The sequence below is a fragment of the Eriocheir sinensis genome, chromosome 10 (genome assembly GCF_024679095.1).
Source record: "Eriocheir sinensis breed Jianghai 21 chromosome 10, ASM2467909v1, whole genome shotgun sequence".
Lineage (NCBI taxonomy): Eukaryota > Metazoa > Arthropoda > Malacostraca > Decapoda > Varunidae > Eriocheir > Eriocheir sinensis.
The window spans coordinates 5,079,557-5,104,261 of record NC_066518.1 but is presented as its reverse complement, the minus strand read 5'-3'; the positions used below and the strand labels follow the sequence as shown (position 1 = coordinate 5,104,261).

At 46.5% G+C, this 24,705-nt stretch overlaps 1 protein-coding gene across 3 annotated transcripts in view; it reads left to right on the top strand.

Annotated features, from left to right (window-relative positions):
* The window catches only part of LOC126996484 (serine/arginine repetitive matrix protein 1-like), an 88,937-nt gene that overhangs the window by 18,786 nt on the left and 45,446 nt on the right, over positions 1-24,705 (top strand). For 2 of the 3 annotated variants that reach the window (XM_050856986.1, XM_050856984.1), the window contains exon 1: positions 21,130-22,522. In XM_050856986.1, coding sequence (XP_050712943.1) covers positions 21,963-22,522 — 560 coding nt within the window. In that variant the 5' untranslated portion in view covers positions 21,130-21,962. Of the gene's footprint in view, positions 1-21,129; positions 22,523-24,705 lie in introns of those variants that run through there. The other variant, XM_050856985.1, reaches the window with a different exon arrangement.

The following is a 24,705-nucleotide window of genomic DNA, read 5'->3' as shown; positions in this document are numbered from 1 at the left end:
TGAAACGTTCTAGGAAGGGCGGCAGAGGAGGAAGGAGACGGGGAGATTGCACTGGAGAAGAGATGTCGAGGATAAGTGTTTGACGGAAGGAGACGCCGAAGGGAAAGCGAGGTGAAACGTTCTGGGGAGGGCGACGGAAGAGGAAGAAGATGGGGGAAGACGGGGAATGGAAAAGAGATGTCGAGGATAAGTGTTTGACGGAAGGCGACGTAGAGGACAGAGCAAGGTGAAGCGGTTTGGTCAGACATCGGCCCCGACACACCGGCGGGAAATTGAAAGACGTTGAAAAAGAAAAAATGTTAGCAGCAGCAGCATTTTGGTCCATTATTTTTTTAGCTATTAATGATGACCCAACTCTCTGAAATGCTCTTCTCCCTTGCAGTGGTGATAGCTTTTGCCTGTTTTTGTTTTGTTTTTAGCATTTTTTTCTGTATTTTTAATCATTCAGGGTTGTCTCGAGCTTTTAACGACAGCAAAACACTCCTTGACATGCACACCGAAATATGTCATTCTGGTGTTGTTTTGAGAATATTTTAAGATAGCGAAGCAACAACAACAACAACAACAACAACCAACCACTAACCACAACCACAACCACAGCCACAACCACAACCACAGCAACAACAACAACCACAACAACAACATCAACGCCCCTGACATGCTGGCTCACCAACGTCCGTCATTCAAAAACAACAACTCAAACATGCCCAAAAATAACACACACACACAAAAAAACCTTCCATGCTCACCAACGTTCCATTCTAGGGACTGTCAAGCATTTAAAGACTGCAAAACACCCTCAGCTTATACATATTGTTGCCCTTGAGCCGTGTCCTTGAGCCGTGTCCTATGATGTTAAAAAAAAAAAAAAAACTGGATCCCATTGAGACCTAAATATTTAAAGCCAATCAACCACTCTGAGATGCTGGCCACCGCTGCAGTGCCTCTAACCACCATCTTTTCTGCCAGGAGAGGAGATGAGAACACAATAACACAACAGTAATGAACCCTGAAAATCACCTCCTTATGTAACCTGTGGAATCTCTAAGGGTAGCAAAGAAAACAATTAATATTTCACTCACTCCTGGTTCTCATATTAAAGATAGCAATAACGGAACCTGCACGCTCACCTTCCCTGCAGTGGCGTAAATATGCAACAAAGAGGAGCGAGGAGCAGCGAGTAGCGGGCTTTTTTTTATTGTTTCCTTTTTTTGTGTGTGCCCTTGTGCTGTCTCCTTTGCTGTAAAAAAAAAATAGAGCGAGGCAGGAGTCACGAAGTCGGACACGATAGCAAAGTAGAACATAAGGATGGGAAAAGGGCTGAAGAAACGTTTGGGATAATACAGTGTTGCGTATAGCCTTTAGAAACAGCAGTGAGGCATTAAGCAAGCAAACGTTCGCCGCAGTGCCTCAAACCATCACCTTTTATGACAGGAGTAGAAGCGGCAACGCCATAGCACTCAATAATTCAGTGTTGCCTACGCCCTTTAAAGGTAGCACTGAGCCATTAAATCAAGCAAACCCCCGCTGCAGTGATTCTAATCTAATCTAATCTCTGATCTGACAGCCTCTAATCTAATCTCTGATCGAATAGTCTCTAATCTAATCTCTAATCCATGTCCCTAAACTTTTCTACAGACTATATGGCTCAAATCATCCCATTTTCTGACAGGACTGGAGGCGGCAACATATAATCCACAATAAGTCAAAGTTTTCTACAGACTATAAAAGACAGCCCGCCGCTCTCAGAAGCTCCCCTCCCTTGCAATGGCTCAAATCATCACCTTTTCTGACAGGCGTGGAGGCGGCAACATATAATCCACAATAAGTCAAAGTTTTCTACAGCCTTTAAAAGACAGCCCGCCGCTCTGAGACGTTCCCCTCCCTTGCAGTCACTCTAACTTTTATCATTTTTGACGGGAGCGGAGGCAACGGCAGCAGCTTCCCTTCCTGCCTCCCTAAAGCGGCTTACGTCTGACCCCATTTCCAGCAGCTTACACACGCCTCTGTTTATACACCCTTCGGCCCCACATTGAGTTCTGCTGACAAATCGTACTCCACAGCGGGGGGAAGGAAGGGGGTGGGGGGTGGGGGGAGTTGACTAAGAAGGAGGAGGTTTTGGGGGGACTGCTTCCTTCCTTTCATGTGGCTTGTATTGCGTGGGACTGAATTCCTAATGCCGTAAGCCTCAACGTGTTTACTCGTGCACATAAGCCGGGTGATTACTAGCGCTTTGGACACTAAAACACACACACACACACACACACACACACACACAGCCTTACCATGGAGCTCCGCGCGGTAGTGGGGAAAACGTCAGACATGATATTCACTCTAAAATCTGCGTTGGGATTGACAGATTGGGTCTTGGTCGTGACGCTGCACACTGGCACGGTCATCTGGCGTCGAGTGTGTCAGGAAGTTATGTTTTTATATTTGTTTACTGGTTTATATTGGCTGGTGGTGTGGTTCCTGGTGTATCAATAACCCAAGACAAGAGAGAGAGAAGAAGACCGGTTTATATTGGCTTGTGGTGTGGTTCCAGGTGTATCTATAACCCAAGACAAGAGAGACAGAAGAATGGAGATGGGGAAAGAGGAATGGGTGAAGAAACGTGCGGGACTGGGAATGGGAATGGGGAAAGGGATGAAGAATAAGGAATATGAAGAGGAGGAGAAAGGGAAATGAGAAGAGGAAGGAAAGCGGACGGGAAAAAGGGAAAAAAATGGAGAATAAGGAATATGACGACGGAGAGAAAGGGAAATAAGAAGAGGAAGGGAAAAAGGACGGAAAAAGGGAAAGGGTTGAAGAATAGGGAATAGGAAGAGAAAGGAAAATGAGAAGAGGAAAGGGAAAAGGAAAAGGGAAAGGGGTGAAGAAGAGGAGAGAAGATGAAGAGGAAGAGGAGGGAAGCGAAAAGAGAAAGGAAAAAGGGAAAAGGAAAAGGACTGAAGGAGAGGAGGGAAGAGGAAGAGGAGGAAAAAGGAAGGAAAAGAGGACGGAAAAAGGAAAATGGTTGAAGAATAAGGAATATGAAGAGAAAGAGAAAGGGAAATGAGAAGAGGGAGGGAAAGAGAACGAAGAAAGGGAAAGAGTTGAAGAAGAACGAAAAAAGTGAGGAATAGGAAAGGGGGAGGGTAGAGTGGAATAGCAACCGACGTGACACACTCTACTATCACCCCCCCTCCCTCCCTCCCTCCCCATCTCAGTACGCGTCCTCAAGTACCATATAATGAACCCATCGTTACCCTCGAGTCTTAGAGCAACTACGGGGGATGAGTCAGACTCCTGTGAACGTAAACTGCCCTGATGAGGAGTATTTCTATTTCAGTGGAGAAAAAAAAACTCAAGGTGAAGACAAAAATAAGGCAAAACTCACTGCGCACTGCTCTTATATAAGCTAATAGAGAGGAGAACATTTAAGCTTCCTACCTCATTCTGAGCAGACGAAAGGAGTTTAACATTATGTAAAGAGTAAAAAAAAGCAGTATATAAGAGTCCTGAGTATTCCAGTTATGGCAATTTGATGTAGCGATTTTTTTTTTTTTTTTTTTACGTCGTGGCCTATTGCGCCGGTAGGCTTCTTCCCGGTGGATCCTGATGGTCGCCCCAAGGCTTCTTCCCGGTTGATCCTGATGGTCAGCCCAAGGTTTCTTCCCGGTGGGGCCTGATGGTCGTCCCAGCCCGTTCTGGCGCAGGCGAGTGTTTATAGTGGCGCCATCTTGCATTGGCTCATGCTGCCCTCCCGGTGCTCATCTTTAATCCTAGAATCTAGAGTCCGGGTTGATAGGTGGTCTTCTGGACAGCATGTGGGTAGTTTTGAGCCACTCGGCGGCGGCTGAAAAATCCCAGCTTGGTGGGACCGGGCGGGGATTGAACTCGCGTCGTCCTGAACGCGGCGCCGTCACGCTATCCATTCAGCCACCGCCTCCCCTAATAGGAGTCTAGTATTTCCGTCACGGCATGTTGAGTGAGCCCTTGAAACTCACTGCCATTTATCAACCTAAAGAGTTAAAAAATAGCCTATATTCACGAGCATTCCTGTCACAGTAATCTGACTTGATGAATGAGTCCTTGAAACACACTCTCATTCATCAAGTAGAGTGTGGGTGAAATAACGCAGCAAACGACCGTTGTGAAGGTGAGAACAGAGTGCGGAGTCCTGAGTGAGTGAGTGAGTGGGGACAGTATCGAATTCCCGTCACTTGTACTACTGCTCACACATGACTGCCTCCCTCAGCTGCATGGTCTGTTAGCTGGTGGTGGTGGGGTGATTGTTGTTGTTGTTGGTGGTGGTGGGGTGATTGTTGTTGTTGGTGGTGGTGGTGGGGTGATTGTTGTTGTTGTTGTTGGTGGTGGTGGTGTTGGGGAGATGGGGGGGGGTCACACTCCTCGATCAATGCATGCACGTGGGCTTTCTGGTATTTTTGAGACCGCAGAGGACGTGAGGAAAGGATAAAGCATTGGAAGCGTTACTGGGCTACATAACACCCTGGGAATACCGTGATGGGACGAAGGTTGTTGTTGGTGGTGGTGGTGTTGATGTTGGTGGTAGTGGTGATGGTGGTGGTCATGGTGGTAGTTGTTGTTGGTGGTGGTAATTTCAACGTCAATGTCAATGCATACAAGACGTGGGCAGGTATTTTTTGAGGCGAGTGAAAACGTGATATGAGAATAGACTTGTAACTAACTTGTCGCTAACTTGTAACTTGGCCTTTGTAATTACTCCGGAAACTTTACTTGTCGGTCGGTGCGGGTAGAAGCGCGACCTGTCTCCACTATCAAAGAACACACGTGGACAGGTATTTCAGAGTACACAGGGAACGAAGATGTGGAAGGGAGAATGAATGTTATGGAAGTGGAAGAGGAAGGGGAAGGGGAAGACGGAGTAAGGAAAGAGGGAATAGAAAATGGGAAAATGGGAAGGAGGAAGGGGAGAGGAAAATAGCAAAAGACAAAGAAGAGGAAAGGAGATGAAGGAGAAGGGGAATGGGGAAGAGTATCAAGGAAGGAGATGAACAACAATGTCAAATTATCGTACTCAGAACACTGCGTTTTTTTTACAGTAAGGGAGGCAGCTCAAGGTCAACAACAACAACAACAACAACAACAACAACAACAACAATAAAGACCTCTAGACTAAAGAAAAAAAGAACGAGAGGTCAAAAGAGAGGTCAATGTCATGTGTAGATGTGTCTTCATACTCTCCTCTTGAAAGAATTATCGGTTCCAGACCCAAAATATATATCGTACCCACAGCAATAGCGACATTCGATTAAAGTTATTGTTAAAACCGATAATTATTCAAGTGTTTCTTTTCTGCAATAGTTATGAGACAAGAAACCGAAAAATACAATGTGCTGAGAACAAGAAAAACAAGAACAATTAGAACAAGACAAAGAAAAACGTGCCGAGAACAAGAAAAACAAGAACAATTAGAACAAGACAAAGATATGGAAATGGAATGGAATGAAGACAAGGAAATGAAGCCAAGGAAAACAGTATCAAGGTAGGAGAGTGATGAGTGCGGAGTGATGAGTAGGGATGAAGATGAGGAGGAAGGCCAAGGAGATGATGATGGATGGCGTGTGGGTGTGAGGGAGAGATGATCTGCAGTAAGAGGGGTCGACAGGGGCCAGGGGACGAAGCAAGGGAGAGGAGAGAATGGAAAAGGCTGGTTCAAAAATGGGAGGATGCCTAGAGGTGGGAAAAGCTGTCGAGAAGAAAAAGAAATGAAGGAGAGGAACAAAATGAAGAAGAAAAAGGAGGAGGAGAAAAAACAAGAGAACAAGAGAAAAGAAGAACAAGAGAAAAGAACAAAAGAAATGAACAAAAAAGTAGAACACAAGAAAAGAACAAAAGAAAAAAAAGGAGAGAAAAAAGAAAAAAGAAGAAAAAAAAGGAAAACAAAAAATAATAGAAATGAAAAAAAGATACAGAAAATTTAAAAAAGCAAGGAAGGAACAAAAAAGACAAAAAAAGAAGGAAAAAACAAAAAATACAAACAAAACCCCCACCAACAAAGAAAAGCAATGAACCACCAAGCAAGAACACTCCAACGCAAACATTACCATCGACCCCATAACCCACACCAGGCCAGCAGTGACGCAGCAGCAACAGATGACCGGGTGTGTGATTACAGTCCGGAAGGGCCACGAGCGCCGGGTAATTGCTAAATGAGAGACCGGTATCGCTGCTTCCTGGTGGGCGAGAGGCTCACCGGAAAGGGAAAGGAGAGAGCGAGAGGGGACCAGCCATTGGTATATGACTTTGATATTACTACTTCCGGCCCAGACGACGGGAAGGTTCGGGAAATGGAAGGGAAATGGCGAAAGGGGAACATGACAGAAGGGAAATAGAAAAAGAGAGAGGGACAGAAGGAAATGAAAGGAGAAGAGGAATGGAGCAGAAGGGGAAGGTTCGGGAAAAGGAAGGGAAAAGGCGAAAGGGGAACATGACAGAAGGAGAACAGAAAAGAGAAAAGGGCAGGAAGAAATGCAAGGGGACGAGGAACGGAGCAAGAAAAGGATGAATAAAAAAAAGGGAAGGGGAACGAAAAACGCAAGGGGAATTGGAACGTGACAGGAGAAGGAAGATAAGACAGGAAAGGGCAAGAGGGAACGTAAGGGAAAGGGGAACGGAACAGGAGAAGGAAGATAAGACAGGAAAGGGCAAGAGGAAACGAAAGGGGAAGGGGAACGTGACAGAAGATGGGGAAGAAAAAAAGGGAAGGGCAAGAGAAAACGGGAGGGTGAAGGGGAACGGAACAGTAGAAGGATGACAAAAAGGGAAAGGAGAGGAGGAAACGAACGGGTATGGGGAATGAGGAACGAACAGAAGAAGAAAGGGAAAGGAAGAGGGGAAGAGGAGAAAAGGAGGAAGAAAAGAGCGGGGAAGGGGAAAGAGGAATGACCGAAAGAGGAAAATGAAAGAGGAAGAGGAATGAAAAGGGGTCAAGTGAAAGGAAAGGGGAATGGAGAGAGGGAAAGAGAAATGACCGAAAAAGGAAAATGAAAGAGGAAAAGGAATGAAAAGGTGACAAGTGAAAGGGAAAGGGAATGGAGAGGGGGGAAGAGGGGCTGGGAAGGGAAAAAGGGAGAGGGAAGAAGAATAGGGTATAGGAAGGAGACGAAATTAAAGAGGAATGGGGAGAAGAGAGGAAAACCGAAGGAGAAATGGAAGGAGGAATAGGAAGAAAGTAAGAAGAATAGTTAAGATGAAAAAGAAGAGGAAGAGGAAGGAAAAGAGGAATGGAAAAGAAAAGGGAAAGACGAAAGAGGAAGAGAAAGGAAAATAGGAATGGAAAAGAGAAGGGAAACACGAAGTAAAGAGAAAGAAAAAAAGAGCGGAAGAACAGGCGAGGGAGGAGGAGGAGGAGGAGGGGGCCGGGGAAGCACCAATCGACGTGACAAGGATGGAGTGGGAGGGCAGGTGAGGGACGGCACACTCCCGGGTAATGGTGTGTAAGAGCGGCCACCTGTTGAGCCAGCCGAGCGCCGCGTCACCCGCACCCACGCCCCGACAGCTGACGGGGGAACGCGACCTCTCGACACTAACATCGAAATTACGGGGAGTATTGTCACACGCTTTCGTCTTTCACAATAAGGATTTCTGGAGCTCATAAAGGAGATTAGTCGGGTTCTAGTAAGTTACGTTGGTTGATCTTACTCTCTACTCCTCCCCCGTTCGCATCTTTCCTCTTTTTTTCTTTCCTCTTTCACCTTTCCCTTTCTCCTTCATTTTTTCTATCTTCTTCTTCCTCTTTTGCTATTCTCCTCTCCTCTTCTTTCTTCCCATTCTTCCCCTCTTCTCTTTTCTCTTCCCTTACCCTCTCTTCACCTGTCCTCTTTTTCCTACATCTTTTCTTTCCTCTTCTTTCTCATTTGCTATTCCCCTCTCCCCTTTTCCTCATCCCATTCTTCCCCTCTTATCTTTTCCCTTACCTTTTCTTCCCCTTTCCCTTCCTCTTCTTTCCCCTTCTCTTCCTCTTCGCATTCTCTATTTCTCTTCCTTTTCCTTTTCCTCTTCTTTCCCTTTTTCTTCCTCTTGATATTCTCTATTCTCCTTCCTTTTCCCTTTTCCTCTTCTTTCCCTTTTTCTTTCTCTTCATATTCTCTATTCTCCTCCCTTTTTCCTTTTCCTCCTCTCAGTCCTATTCCTTCCCCCATTTCTCTTTCTCCATCTTCAGTTTTCTTTTTCTTGTGCCCTTTTCTCTCCCCTTCCTCTATCTCTTCCCTTCCTTTTTTTTTATTTTCCCTTTCCTTGTTCGTTTCCGCCTCCTTTTCTCCTCTCCATTCCCTTTTCCTCTTTCCTTTCTCGTAATATCAGACGCTTTGGGCTCTCGTAATAAAGCTTTCCAAAGGCTACAAAGGAGATTAGTCTGGTTCTCGTGATTGATGATTTTTTTCACGTTTATAGTGTTGATGTCTTTTCAATCTATCACTAGGCACATAAAACTACCCATGGCATTTATTTTACGGCAAAGGAAACAGCTCAAGGACAACTACGAAATAAATAAATAACAAAAAATAAATAAACGCTAATACCCATAACTTCTATATATATATAAAAAATAAAAATAAAACACTATCAAATGTTGGTGTGTAAGCCCCGTGATATTTGTGCGCATGGGCCTAAACTTTTCAACCTACACTACAATTTCACTTTCACAGTATCAACCAATTAAATGCAGCCTAAACTAGAGAGGGACGCAGATTACCCTGGTGCGGAAGCCTTTTCAAACTCCCACTATGCTCATAAAACTACCCATGGCAATATTTACAACTCCTAAGAAAGCTTTATCAAATGTGGGAGGAAGAAGAAGAACAAGAAGAACAAGAAGAACAAAAAGAATAAGGAGAAGAAGGAGAAGACGAAGACAAGGAAGAAGAAGAAGAGGAAGAAGAACTAAAACAACAAGAAGACGAAGACGAAGATGAAGAAGAAGAAGAACAAGAACAAGAACAAGAACAAGAAGAACAAGAAGAAGAACAAGAAGACGAAGACGAAGACGAAGACGAAGAAGAAGAAGAAGAAGAAGAAGAAGAAGAAGAAGAAGAAGAAGGAAAATAAAAATAAAAAGGAGCCTTGTGCGAGCCCCGAAATGTTTGTGAATATGAGACTTAGCCTTTCAACTTACACTACAATGTCACCTTTGCGAACATCCACTACTCATATAAAGCATGAATTGGGGAAGAACGTGGCTTGTCATACTCAAAGTTAACCTCGGAAATAAGTCGCACACGCCAGGCCTTCACCCACCAATAAGACTTCACTTGTCAAAACATCCACCAGTCACATACGGTCAAGAGAGGGGTCGTGGCTTGTCGGTGGAGTACTCAATGATATACAATCGATATTAAGGGAGGAGGGTCTTATTCTCAAAGCTAATTAGGACAGAGGATAATGTGACTCGGAACGGGAAAAGAAAAAGGGGAAAATGGAAGGAAGAGGGGATAGGGAGGAGGAAAAGAACAAAGGGGAAAGGGAAGAAAGTATGCTGAAGAAACATAATGGTCAAGGGTGATAAATATGAGACGGAATCCTTAAGGGCTGTAAAACGGAGACTAGTAAATAGATGGTACTTACACATGACGACCGGAGGAACCGTCGATTACTGGGAGACGTACCTGGAGAAAGGAAGAAAGGTTAGTTAATGGTCAGGTATCTGGAGAAGGAGGAGGAGGAGGAGGAGGAGAATGTGGAGCAAGAAGAAGAAAAGGAAGAAAACGTGGAAGAAGAAAAGAAGAAAACAGAAAAAAGACACAAAGACGAAGAAGAAAAAAAGAAGAAGAAAGGAAGACAAAAAAGATGGTAAAGAAGACAAATATAAACCAATGAGACAAAGCGCTCCTATTTTTTAGCAGCTGTGCCCAATACTCTCCACGCATGGCTGGCTCGCATAACTCAATATCGACGGCAGTGACACCAAACCGTCAAGCCAATGAACCTATATTAGTTAACCTTGCGCAAATACATATACGTGAACATACGAACTTATACTCTGAACGTAATACAGACACAAATATGCCTTAGGATCCATAGAAACACTCATATTCGTGCACATATTGGCGCCAAGCATACACACATTCGACATGGCCTTCGTGGGAACTGTGGGCTTTTTAATGGGTAATTTTATGAGCCAGGTGGTAGTTTGGCGAGGCTGATGTACAATGAACGTAAAAAAACACTCATGAAAATACGATTAACCTCCTCTTCGGACTCTGGAAATAGCTGATGTGAGTGGCGGAAGCGTCTGAGACCACTGACCTCGATTAGACGCACTTCAGAAACGTAGAATCTCCCTTCCAATCAAGTAAACAGAGAAGCCACACATCGCACAGTTCCCAGAAGCTGATGGACGCTTAATATACACGTCCTATTAGGAGACCAATGCACACAAGACACTACTAAGCCGCGACCTGCCATGGGAAACAGATCGCTGATACAAACAAGGGACTTCGGGTGCCAGAAATGGACCCCGGTTCATCGGGTTGCTGCTCTTGGCCACATACCAGACTGCAGGGAACTGGGGAGATGCCGGGTAGTTAACAGGAGGTCAGACATGGCAGAGAGGTCATTCATGTTGGATGGTGCTTTGTGGGAGGACAATGACAGATAGATACAGACATAGATAGATAGAGAACGATATTTGGTCTGTAATTCCCTTGTCCCTGCGTTCAATTCAGGTTTGGGTGGATGGGACGTGATGGCTTCCAAGACAAACAAGGGGATCACACTGGATACACTTAGATTCGGTTTGAGAAAATATTCGTGGGTATGGCGTCGTGTTTTCCTGGTGCAGAGGAGGACAGACAAATATGAAGTGCTCTTTTACAAACCCTCGACAAAAAGTATATTCCCTCCCCGAAGACGTTTTAACAAATAGCGCCTCTTTGATCCCCGCTTGTAAACACTGACGAAGTCCCTGTTCAAATAAAGCTTTCGAAAATAAGGCTTACTACCACTACTACTGCTACTACTACTACTACTACTACTACTACTACTACTACTACTACTACTACTACTACTACTACTACTACTGTTACTGATGTTCCTACTTTTAATATTAGTGATTATAATGGCGATGATTAACAGGAGGAGGAGAAGGAGGAGGAGGAGGAGAAGGAGGAGAGAAGTTATTGTGATACCTCCAACCACAACCACCACTAACAACAACAGTAATGATAATGAAAATAATAATGATGATGATAATAATAATGGTAGTAATAATAATGAAGAACTGATACGATGGTAAAATTAGATGCATTGATTGTATGGATGAATAGACCACCTGTTGCCGCGTGCTCTCTCCCTCTCCCTCTCTCTCTCTCTCTCTCTCTCTCTCTCTCTCTCTCTCTCTCCCCTCGCTGTGCATAAATGATAAGTTTAATAATTTTTCAAACGACCAAATCCAAAACTTTTATCCTCAATTACGCTTCCCTATAACGTAATCCACAGCGAACCGACCATATCCGGCTGCACACATTGCTAAAGCTTTACCTTGAACCGTCTATCACCAACGATTGAATACATGCATTCGTACATCTATTCAAATATACAGACATACATAAGAGTATTATTACGTAAATATATAAATGATCAATACATCCATCTATGCTTACCGGGCTTTTTTGTAGTAATTTATTTTTGCCCTCGAGCTGCTTCCATTACGTTAAAAGATATTCAAACATACGAACAAACATCTATAAGTAACTACTCTTACATATATACGTAAAGGCATACAAACACTTATATCCATCCATCCATGCCTCCATACACGTGCCGCGGTAAGTTTAAGTCTACGGGATCGTCCACCCACGTTTCAATACCAGTAACTAAGGATACCTATGATATATTGTTTTCTTTTCAAGCATCTACAATGATAACAAGTAAATGAAAAGACGGAAAATGCCTCATAATCATCTAACGTTGCCAGTCATTCTAACGTTGATTATGACGGGTAGGGAAGGGAAGAACAACATCAGTCCGCGATATATTTTTAAGTCAGCAGGCTGGCATACCAACCCATCAATATCAGTAATCCTAACCCCCACATGAAGCTGCTTTGTAAGGTATTCAGATACATAAGGAATGAGAAAAAATAACATTAGACCGTTTAAGTTTAAGATAAGTTTAAGTCGACAGGCTGGCATACCGACTTTTTAATATCGGCAATGCTTAACTCCCACATGACGCTGCTTTGTAAGGTTACCAAGTATGAGGAAAGGGAAAAAATAACACAAGTCAGAGATATAAGTATAAATCGACGGGCTGCCAATACGATTCCTCAGTATCGGCATTTCAATCCATCTACACGACATTGTTCCCTCAGGTGTAGAGAAATAAAAGAAAACAGAGACGGGAAACCTTGACTCCCGACGAAGCTAATTGAGCAGCACACGCGATTTTAAAGGTGCCTTCTCGCGGGCCAGGTCCTCCGCATGCGTACTGTTCCCTCTATCCCTCGCTACCTGTTGCTCCGGATTCTGCTCACTCGCTCTCGTCTGCTCTTGTTTCGTCTGCTGTAGCGCGAGACACGGGGAACACCACTCGTAGCCTATCTATCTACCATACAAACACCACTGGAAATCATACGAAACCGACTCCAGGTTTGTATATGCTCCGAAATCTGGGTAGTATTAGGCTGTGTTAAGCGACATGCCAGCTTAGTCCAGTCAGGCAACCGGGAAGCAGCAAGCACACGCACGTTACGCCGAGCAGGACCGCTAAACGTGTCGCCTTGCAGTGGGAAAACAGATATAGCAAGGTTGGTTCTCTCACTACCCCCTTCCGCCTCTTCTTCCCCTATCCATCTCTTCCCTCATCCCTCGTTTATCTCCTCTTCCCCCGTGTCGCCTGTCAGTCGTTAGTGGGAAAACAGAAAAAGGAAGGTTGATTCTGTCTCTTTCACTTCCCCCTTCCGTCTCTTCTTTCCCTATCCTTCCGTTCGTCTATTCCCTCATCCCTCGTTTATCTCCTCTTCCCCCGTGTCGCCTGTCAGTCGTCAGTGGGGAAACAGATAGAGCAAGGTTGGTTCTCTCTTTCACTATCCCCTTCCGTCTCTTCTTTCCCTATCCTTCCGTTCGTCTATTCCCTCATCCCTCGTTTATCTCCTCTTCCCCCGTGTCGCCTGTCAGTCGTCAGTGGGGAAACAGATAGAGCAAGGTTGGTTCTCTCTTTCACTATCCCCTTCCGTCTCTTCTTTCCCCATCCTTCCCTTCGTCTATTCCCCCACCCCTCGTTTATCTCCTGTTCCCCCGTCTTGCCTGTCAGTGGGGAAAAGATAAGGACAGGTTGCTTAGTTGGTTCATTTGTTTTCCTGAGTGCCTGTCTTTCACTTCCTCCTCCCGTCTTTTTTCTTTCCCTATCCCTCCCTTGCTCTATTTATCCACCTCTTGTATGTCTCCTACACACCACACATTATTTGCCCCGTATCGCCTCTCTTCCATCGTTCGCTAGTTCGTGTTCTTGTTTCTACCTTCTTTTCATACTAAGATACGTGTGTGTGTGTGTGTGTGTGTGTGTGTGTGTGTGTGTGTGTGAAGTTACCAGTTAGTGCAAGCCCTCTTAGGTTGTAGAGAGACTGTACAGGAGATAGAAGATGTAACGAGCGAGTAGCAGGCTTTTTTTCTATTATTGTTTCCTTTTTTTGTGCCCTTGAGCTGTCTCCTTTGTTGTAAAAAAAAAAGTAGGTGAAAAACGGTATAGAAGAAATAAGTGATGTGACACGTAGGTGAACGACAACGAACTGAACATCTGGGCAAGGATGAAACTGACGACTGAGTAAAGTGAGAAAATTGAGTGAACTCCGTCAGGCAACATAAACAAGGATCACCACTTCAATACCTGAATATATAAACGTTACGGTCAGGGAGGTAAATCATTAGTTTCTGTGTGGGAGCGCTGCAGCAAAGGGATGAATAGGCAACGCTGAGTGAGGGAACATTCAAGACCACTGGTTCTCAAACTGGGGTACGCGTCCTCAAAGGGTACCAGACAGCTATCACAATATTAGGGTTTCAAGAAATAACACATGACATTCTTGCATATACGAGTACGGACTGACTTCTTCATAGTTAACAAAGCAGACCTCCGTTTAGATCAACACATCAGGCTTCTCATGCGTTTTAAAATGAGAAATACATCACTCCTAAAAAGCTTCCACGGGTACACGGTAAAAAAAATATTAGGGTTTCAAGAAATAACACATGACATTCTTGCATATACGATTTCGGACTGACTTATTCATAGTTAACATAGCAGACCTCCATTTAAATCCACACATAAGGGTAACCAGGCGTTTTAAAAGGAGAAATACATCATCACTTCTAAACAAGCCTCCACGGGTACACGATAAACACCAAAACCCCTCAGGTACGGAAGTGGAGGTGTCGGCACGCGGCGGGTAGGCAGACAGCCGAGTTGTGGCGAAGCGCAACGATCAAACTAACCGGCTTAACGCGGACGCAAAGCCGATCCCAGCCGGTTAGGAGCAAATGTACGTGGAAGGGAAGGGGAGGCTTAGGTATGGGATGAAGGTACGAAAGGGGAAGGGGGAAGGGGGAGGAGGGAAATGACGATGACAACGACGACGAACAGTAAGAGGAATTGGAGGAGGAGACAAACAAAGGAGAGAGAATGAAGAAAGAGAAGGAAGAGGAGAAGGAGGAAGAGAAGGAGGAGGAGGAGAAAGAGGACGATGACGACTACAACGAACAGTAAGAGGAATCGGAGAAGGAGACAAACAAAGGAGAGAAAAAGAAGAAAGAGGAGGAAGAGGAGGAGGAGGAAGAGGAGAAGGAGGAGGAGGAGGAGAAGGAGAACGATCATGACGACAATGAACAGTAAGAGAAATTAGAGGACGAAACAAACAAAGCAAAGAGAAGGAAGAGGAGGAGGAAGAAAAGGAGGAGGAGGAGGAGGAGGAGGAAATGCTAATGGAGGAAAATATAAGTAAGCTGGAGGCAACGATTTGAATGGGAGGGAGGAAAGGAGAGATTAGAGACAAGCGCTGGAGGCAAGGAGGGAAAGGGAAGGGGAAGGACAAGAACTGGTAGAGGAAAAGTTATTGGCTGGAGGCATAAAGAGGGAGGGAAGGAGGGAAGGAAGGAAAGGAAACAGCGAAAGAAAGAAAGGAAAATAAGTTGACGGAGATAAAGCTGAAGGATTAAGTGCACGAAGGACGGAGAAAAAAAAAAGAGAGAAGTTGGGATAAGGAAGGAGAGAAAGATAAAGACAGGAAGAGGCGAACGAAAGAGACATGAGGAGGGAAAGATAGATGGAAGGAAGGGAATAAAGAGAGAAATAGAAAATGAAGATAAGGAGGAAATGGACAGCGAAATAGAGAGAAAAGAACAGAATAGAAAACTAAAACAAGGAAGAACGAAAGATAGAAAGAGAAGAGAAAAGGAAATAAGGGAGGAAGGGAAGAACGGGTTAAAGTAGGAGAGCATGGGAGAAGGGAGGAAGGGAGATGAGAGGGAGAGGGATGCAGGAAAGGATGAAGGGAAGGGAAGGAATGCGATAATATAAAACAACGAAGCGGAGAGGAGAGGAAATGGACTGAGAGGAAGTTCGGAAGGATAAAGAAGAGAGAGAGGAAGGAGAGAGAGAGAGAGGGAGAGTGTGAGAGAGAGGAAGGAACGAAACAGAAGGGAAGAAACAGGACTAGAAAGGGAAGTGAGGGAGGATAAAGAGGAAAGGGAGGGAGAGAGAGAGAGGGAACGAAACAAAAGGGAAGGAGCAGGACTAGAAAGGGAAGTGAGGGAGAATGGAAAGTAGAAAGGAAGAGGAAAAAGAAGGGAGAGGAAGAGAGAGAGAAGGAGAGGGAGAAGGAGAGACAAAGGGAGGAATAAAACGGAGAGAAGAAGAAAGAAAGACAGCAAGGGAAATGAGGGAAGAAGGAGAGAAAGAAGGAATACGAAAATAAGAGAGAGATAGAATGAGAAGGAGAAACGAAACGAAGAGAGAAAGAAACAGGAACGGAGAAGCGAGGAAGGAAGGCGACCACGAAGAACGAGGAAAAAGGAGGGAAAGGGAGAGAGAGAGAAAGAGAGAAAAGGCGAAAGAGAGGGAAAGGGAGGGAAGGAAGGAGGGAGAGAGGCTTAAGCTTATCGGTCAATAGGCAAGGGGTTCCTTTCTGTTGTGTGTCTCTATTTCCGGTGCGTGCAAGAGGGGAGGGGGGGGGAGGGGGGAATAAAGGAATAAAAGAAAGAAAGAAAGAAAGAAAGAAAGAAAGAAAGAAAGAAAGGAAAAAGAATAGAGGTAGGGAGAATCTGTGTGTGGAGGGGGGGGGGGAGGTGGAGGGGTGTGTGGAGGGGGGGGGAGAGTAAGTAAGTAAGTAAGTAGAGTAATTAAGTTAAGTGTGAGTGTGAGTGTGTGTGTGTGTGTGTGTGTGTGTGTGTGTGTGTGTGTGTGTGTGTGTGTGTGTGTGTGTGTGTGTGTGTGTGTGTGTGTGTGTTCTCGTTCTCCTCGTTCTTCTCCTTCGCTAACTTCTTCATCGTGTTTCCTTTCCTCTTACTTTTCTTCCTCTTTTTGTCCTCTTTTTTTGTCCTCCTCCTCGTCTTCATCTTTGTCTTCATTCTCCTTTCCATTCCCTTTTCCTCCCTATTCTTCCTCATCTTCATTCTTCTCTTTATTCTTTTCCTCTTCCTATTCTTTGTCTCCTTTATCCTCTTTATCGTCTTTCTCATCCTCTTCATCTTCATCATCGCCATTTTCCTCCTTTCCCTTTTATTCTTCGTCCCATTCTTGATTCTTGTCCTCATTGTTTTCCTCTTTTTAGTATTGTCTTGTCTCCTTCATTATCTTTTTAGTCCTTTTTCCCATCTACCTCTTCTTCATCTTTGCCTTTCTCTTCATTCTTTCCCTTCTATTCTTCATCATCTTCTTCATTCTTCTCTTCCTTCTTTCTCTTCTATTCTTCATCATCTCTTTCACTCTTCTCTTCCTTCTTTCCCTTCTATTCTTCATCATCTCTTTCACTCTTCCCTTCAATCTTTCCCTCCTCGTCATCCTTGTCTCGTTCATCATCATCATCATCATCGTCTTCCTCATTCTCTTCCTTCTCCTTCTCCTCCTTCTATTTCTCTTCTTTATTCTTGTCCTCGTGTGTTTTTCCTCTTTCTGTTCTTTGCCTCCTTTATCCCAGTTCATCGTCTTCCTCATCCTCTACATCTATTCCTTCCTCCTCCTCCTCCTCCTCCTCCTCCTCCTCCATCTCCTCTTCTTTATTCTTCTTTATTCCTTCTAATCTTGTGTCTCCTTAATCGTCGTCTTCGTCTTCCTCATGCGCTTCATTATTTACTCCCTCCTCCTCCTCCTCCTCCTCCTCCTCCTCCTCCTCCTCTTCTTTATGCTTGTCCCCATTCGTTTCCTCTTCCTATTCCTTGTTTCTTTTATTATCTTCTTCATTTTCCTCACGTTTTTACTCTTTTTCTTTACCTTCCTCCTCCTCCTCCTCCTCCTCCTCCTCCTCCTCCTCCTCCTCTTCCTATTCTTCATCCTCTTCATAATTCTTGTGCTAATTGTTTTCTCTTTTTATTCTTTGTCTCCATCATCATTTTTTCGTCTTCCTTAACCTCATCTTTTCATTCTTCTTCCTCCTCCTTCTCCTACTACTGTTCTTCTTTATTCCCTTTCTCATTCTTTTCCTTTCTCGATTCTTTGTCTTCTCGATCCTCTTCATCGCCTTCTTCCTCCTTCCTCTTTCTCCTTCTCTTTCTTTTCTTCTGCTTCGTCTAGATTTTTTCATCATTCCTCTCACTCTCTTCACCTTTGCCATTCCTGTCCTCCTCCTCCTCCTCCTCTTCCTCCTCCTCGTCCTCCTCTTCTTCTCGTCCCTCGTCCCGGAGCGGCGTGACCTTCGACCCTGAATTGCCTTCGTTACGCGGCGGGGCGGAGTGACGCGGCTGCTAGGTCACAACACGGGGCCATCAACAGTGATTACCTTCGTTTACCCCTGCATTGTCAAGCCCAGGGGAGAGGGAAGAGGGGAGGAAAGGAGGGAGGGTGGAAGGGTAGACGGGGAGAGAATGAGAGAATGGTGGAAGTGTATGGGAGAGGTGACGACGCAGATAGGAAAAGAGGAAGGAAATGAAGAAGTCTGTAAAAGAAGACGCAGAGAGAAAAAGAGAGGAAGAAGTGAGTGAAAGAAGAGAGGAAGGACAAGACGGAAGGGGGTGAGGGAGGGAAGCATGTAGGAGGAAAAGAGGAGGATGGAAAGAAGAGAGGGAAGGAGGGAGGGATGCATAAGGAAGACGTGGGGACGGAGGGAGAAAAGGAGGGAAGGAGAGGAAAGGAAGGAAAGTAGGAACGGAAAGAGGAAGGAAAAGAGGAAAGAGGTGAGCAAAAGAGAGGATAAAACGAAGAGAGGAAGAAGAGCAAGGGGGTTAAAGGAAAGGAGAGAGAGAGAAGGAGAAAGAAGTAAGGGAGAGAGTGGAAGGAAGAGGGAAGTATAGGGAGAAGGGAGGAGGGCAAGAAAGAAGGAAAGTAGAGGCAGGGAAAGAGATGAAAGGGAAGTGTGAAAATGGGAAGAAGGGAAGGATACGAAGGAAGGAAGGAAAGACTGAGAAGGAAACATGAAAGAAAGGAAGGGGAGGAGGAGGAGGAGGAGGGAGGAAAGTAAGAAGTGAGAGAAAAATGGTGTGATTAGGAAGGGAAGGGGAGGAAAAATGGACGAAATTAAGGGACAAAGAGGAAAAGGAGGAGGCGAGAGGGGATATTGAGAGAGGAAGGATGCAAAGGATGGAAGAAGAGGGAACAGAGAGAAAGAAAAAAGAGGAGGAGGAAGAGAAGGAGGAAGAGAAGGAAGGTGAGGACAGGAACAGGAGGAAGACGAAGAGAAAACAACAAAAATCAATCCAACAACAAAAAAAGAAAGAGAAAAACAGAGAAAAACCGAGGATGGAGGAATGGCAAACGAAGGAGAGGAGAAAGAAGGACGAGACAAAGAAAAGAATAGATATAAAGATGGAGGGAAAGGGAATAGAAAGAATGGACGAGCGTAGGAACTGTGATTGGGAGGGAGAAAGGAAGATGAAGAAGAGGAGGAGAAAATTGCGAGGAAGAGGAATGGGACACGGGAAGGAAATAAAAGGAGGGAGAGGGAGAGACGAAAAAAGAAAAAGCTAAAGAAATAGAAGAAAGAAAGAAAGAGTGATACTGTTGGGAGAAAGTACAGAAAACAAAGAGAAAGACATACCAAAGAAAACCGAAGAAATGAAAGGAATAGAGAGAGAAAAGGAAAAAAATACAGGAAGAGAAACGAAAGAATAAAAGAAAAGAGCAGAAAGAGAGGAAATGGAGGCAAGGAACGGAGTGAAAAAGGAAAGGAAAGAAATTTGGACAGGAAAGAAAAAGCTAACAGAAAAAATAACAGAAATAAAAAAGGAATGAAGGGACAAAAAGAAAGCTATAGACGGGAAGAGGAAAGTAAATATAGACAGAAAGAAAGAGAAAGGGGAGACAGAAAAGGAAGAGAGGCAAAGAATGGAGTGAAAAGGGAAGGGAAAATAGACAGGAAAGGAACAGAAACGGGTAATATTGATGAAAAAAAGTACAGAGAGAGAGAGAGAGAGAGAGAGAGAGAGAGAGAGAGAGAGAGAGAGAGAGAGAGAGAGAGAGAGAGAGAGAGAGAGAGAGAGAGAGAGAGAGAGAGAGAGAGAGAGAGAGAGAGAGAGAGAGAAAAAACCGAGGCAAAAATTTTTACGAAAGAAGAGGAAAACAAATACAGGCAGGAAAGGGCGAGGAAATAGCATTGGTGTTGAGGAGAACAAGTAAAGGCAAAGAGAGAAGGGAGCGACACGGCAGGGAGGGCGTGGCTCGAGGGAAAGGAAAGGAAATGAAATATAGAAAGCACGGAACTGGAAACACCAATCCTGCCAGGAGAAAGTACAGGAAACAGAGGGAAGCGCCGACAAGGAGGAGACAGAGGCAAGGAAGGGAGGGAGAGGGTGACATGAAAGGAAAGGAAAAGAAATGGAAAAACGAGGAGGGGAGACCTAACAAGAACAGGAAGAATGGTGTATATATCGTATCGACGCCGTGCTGGCCAAACTTTCATCTGCAAGGGTCCGGTCCGCCCCACGGGGAAAAACGGACCTGTGAGCCGCCATGGTCTGGGCCGCACCACCTCCCAACCACGTCCCTCTGAAAGCGTGCATGGTCCTCCTTCTCAGCACAGGCGAGTTTTATTTTAATCGTCTATTCCTTGTTTACCGGAGTGCTTCCAAAGGTTAATCAGTTTGAGATATTCACCAAAGGATGTTCTCGTTTGACGTCTAATGTCGAACCGTTTTTCAAATATTCTTGGAACGGAGAGATAAACAAACAGACGGCGGAGACGAAAATATCACCAGTCACGCGGATTCGGGAGATGAAAAAGAAAAGAAAAAATATACGAAAGAAGAAAAGTGGCACTATATTTAAAAGATGAAAATACAGGAGAGGGAAGGAGGGACGAGGTGAGGAACAGGGAGGTGGAGGGAGGGGGAGGAGCGGCTGCCCTGAGGATACACACAAACATCCTGCCGTCCTATTCTCGTCTCAAACTCTGTAAATATTTAGCGAGGCGGTCCGTCATCGGCCCCATATAAGTGTGCGGAGCGCATCGTGTGTACCGCAGCCACCCTGCACTTGTCTACACACGCCCATGCATAAACACTGTATACGGACCTACTTCTCTGTGTGTACCAAAGTAATGTGTACTCAGATACATACATACATAGCCTATATACGTACATACATACATATATATGCACATACGTTCATACGTACACCGCTGAGTCGCTGTATCAACATGTGCCCTCTACAGTTTCTTCCATACAGACCCAAACTAAACACGCAAGATAAAATAAGAGACAGATAAGCTAAGAAGCAGTGAAAAAGCAAGCAAGCAAGAAAGGAAACAAACAAGGAAAGGCACGCACACACACACACACACACACACACACACACACACACACACACACACACACACACACACACACACACGAGTGCATCATAATCATTGATTACTTACTTAAACCTTATAATGCATGTACTCGTGAGTAACCTATACATTCTTGTGTTGCAGGGCGTCTGGTGGCCGCCGCACACCACCACCACCACCACCGCTGCCACCACCACTACCGCTGCCACCACCACCACCGCTACCACCACTACCGCCTCCGCCGCCGCTATCCCCCCTTCCTTCCCTCCCTCGGTGTTCGTGCGCTCACTAAGCCGGCGAGGCTGGTGATTAATGAGAGAGACAGATCGCTCTAAGGAGGAGGTAACGGATAATCGGGTTTTGCTCATCGTTAAAACTCAGCGCTGGTGCGTTAAGGATTAAAGAGGAGAGTGCACGGCGCTGGGAGGGCCGCCGCCACTCCCCCCGCCCGCCGCCTCCTGCTGCCGGGTTGATCAGTCCCTCGCTCCGCTGGCCGCGGCCCTCGCAGCAGCCACACACTCCTGAAGCTGTGCCAGGCGGCGGCCTTCACCCTGACAGCTAGGCGCTTCACCTCGCCGCAGGGAGCCACGTGTTCCCTGCAGCGTGTGCGCGCTGACTGGGGACCCGGAAGGCTGTCGCTGTTGTGCACTTCCGGCCTCTCGACATCTAAATAATCTCTCTCTATCATACCCGCAGGCCCCGCGCGCCGCCGCTGCTGCTGCCGAAGGAGGCTGTGCGGGCAGCGGGTTGCCTCTCCCATGACAGCCAGAATCTGCAGGCCGCGAGGGCGGGCAGGTCAGGTGACCTTCGCGGCGTGGCACGAGTGTTCCTGCAGCGCGGCGTCATGCCTGAGTCCTGAGCCGCTGTGGCGGGACAGTCCATGAGCGCCGCGCCGCCTCTGCCGGGACCGCCGCCGGCGCCGCCGTACGCTTCTGTGAGCTTTGACATGCGGAACCGCCAAGCATGGACTTAAGGCGGGCGTGCCCTCCGTGTAACTAGGCCGCCCCCCCGCCCCCCTCGTGCCACAGCCATGTCCTCGTGCCGCCCTCGCCGCCACAGTGTCGTCACCCTTCGTCTCACCGTCACCCCCGATGACATGGACACTCCGAGGCGGCAGCCGTCCCCGCCGCCCTGCAGCCACCCGCCCAGCCCCACCCAGCCGCCCCGGCCCCGCTCCCACTCCCGCCACAGATACTCCACACAGTCCCGCCCACCCCCCACCTCGCCCCTCCGCCGAACCCCTACTTCCCCTCTGCCCCGCAGCACGCCGCCGCCCCTCACCCGCACCCCCACTACGCCCCTCAGCCGCACCCCAACCTCCCCCATGGCCCGCACCCCTACCTCACCCTTCTGCAGGGAGCCCACCTCGCCCATGGGCCGCTCGACGCCCTCGCCTGTGTCCCCCCGCAGCAGCGTGAGCGGCCGTCACTTCCGATACGATGTGTGGGCGGAGCAGCGGGGCCTGAGGCGGCGCTCCTCCCTCCTCACGGTGCCGTCCTCCTACGATACCCACTCCGACCTTCACCTCAGGCTGCCCCGTCCACGCTCCTCCTCCATCGCCGGGCCGCTGCGTCCTCCTGACCTCGCCAGGTGGGTGGTGCCCTTACTTCACGGAGTATGGCATGAGAGCTATATAGGGCAGGGACGGACTATATGACCCCTGAAGGGACTGTGGGCGTGGCTCAAGGTTTGGAAGTGGAGTGGAAGGCTAATAGTCATAGGGGCGGAGAAGGATGTAGAGGGTGGAGATGGAAGTAGGGGGGACCTCCAGTAGGCGGCGGAGAGGGAGACAGGGTCGAAGGACGTAAAAGGGATAAGATGAACTGAGGGACGGATGGAGGCAGGAAGAGAACGGAGAGGGACTGAGAGGGAACGACAGGGTCAGGGGAAAAGGGAGAGAGGGTGGAGAGGGTCTGAAAGGGAATAAGGAGGGGCTGAGAGGGACGGTGGGAATCAGAGGAGAAACTAGAGAGGGACTGAGAGGGAATAAGGAGGGGCTGAGAGGGACGGTGGGAATCAGAGAGGAAATAGAGAGGGTCTGAGAGGGTTGGAGCGAGGCAGAGAGAACAGAGAGAAACTGAGGGGAACGGAGGGAGTCAGATAGCGAACAGAATGGGACTGAGAGGGCTGGAGGAAATCAGAAGGAAAATAAAGAGGATTTGAGAGGATCGGAACGAGTTAGGAAGGAAATGAAGAGGGAAGGAGAGGGAACTGAAAGGGGAGAGAGAGGGGCTGAGAGGGACAGGGGGAGAGTGGGCCGAGGAGACCAACGCGGCGGAGACAGCTTTGTTCAGCCTCTCAGCCAAAGATGTTTACGTAATGTCTCCTCCAGCGTCGCCTCCGCCCCCCTCAACCCCCCGTCCCCAGCCTGACAAAGGGAAGTATGGAGGAGGAGGAGGAGGAGGAGGAGGCAGAGCAGCAGAGGGACCATTAACACTTATACTGATGCTTCTGTACTCCACACACACACACACACATACACACACACACACACACACACACACACATACACACACACACACACACACACACACACACACACACACGCACACACACACATTTCTTCAAGTGATTGATTCTTGGAACCAGTTTTCTCGGCTTCAATGAGTCAGGGGGGAAGGAGGAGGAGGAGGAGGAGGAAAAGGAGGTGTGAAGGAGTGCAAAAGATGGGAGTGAAGGAGTTTGAAGCCGGAGAAAAGTGGAAAGAGTAATGGTCCTCCAGTACACACACACACACACACACACACACACACACACACACACACACACACACACACACACACACAAAATAACACACACAAGCAAACAAACGAACAAACAACGCAACGCACGCACAAGCACCGTTGCCAGATTGTCGTACTCAGAGCATAGTATTTACTGGTTTCTGACGCCTAACTATTGCCAAGAAACATCAGGATCTAACTCTTTTAACGATATCTATAAATTAGTTTCGTTATTGGAGCCCAGAAGACAGTTTGGGGGGTAGGAAGTCGGGTAATATAATCGGCTGAGTACGACAATCTGGCACCGCTGCGCACAAAACTGAAACACACGCACGAGAGAACGATACACTTACACACGATATTCCCACGTAAACAAAAATAAGACAAAATACACAGTCATCATCATCCGCCATGACTGGTTCACAAGAAAACATTGGCCTTTCCTAACGTCCTCTACCTCTCTTCGTCTCATGTTGGTCCGTACTCCATCTGCCTTCTACTTCTACTTTCATCTTTTACTCTTGGTCCTCTTTAATATTTCTCAACCGTAATTTTCTTTTATTTATCTGCCTATAGCGCCGGTAAGCATCACCGTTCTCAGATTATCGTACTCAGAGCATAGTATTTACCGGTTTCTAACACCTGACTATTGCCAAAAAACATGAGGAATTAACTATTTTAACGATAAGTATAAGTGAATATCCTTATTGGGGTCCACGAGACAGTTTTGGGGCAGGAAGTCGGTAAATATAAGAGGCTGACTAAGACAATCTGGCAACGCTGGTAAGCATATTCCCGAAGTCTCTGCGTGTATGTTCTGGAAAATACGCGCTCATTGTGATTCTCAGTCAAAATTACCTTGAATAAAGCACTGTGCTGACTCGGGGCCACGACAACCCAGCGACTCCGGGAACACGAGGTCTTGGGTGTGAAATGCTGACATGAAACGGTCGCACGTAGTCTTTCCGACCTTATGCGACCCTTCCACATCAAGATTTCACACCCAAGAGCTCATATACCCCGAGTTGCTGGGTTGTCGTGCCCCAGAGT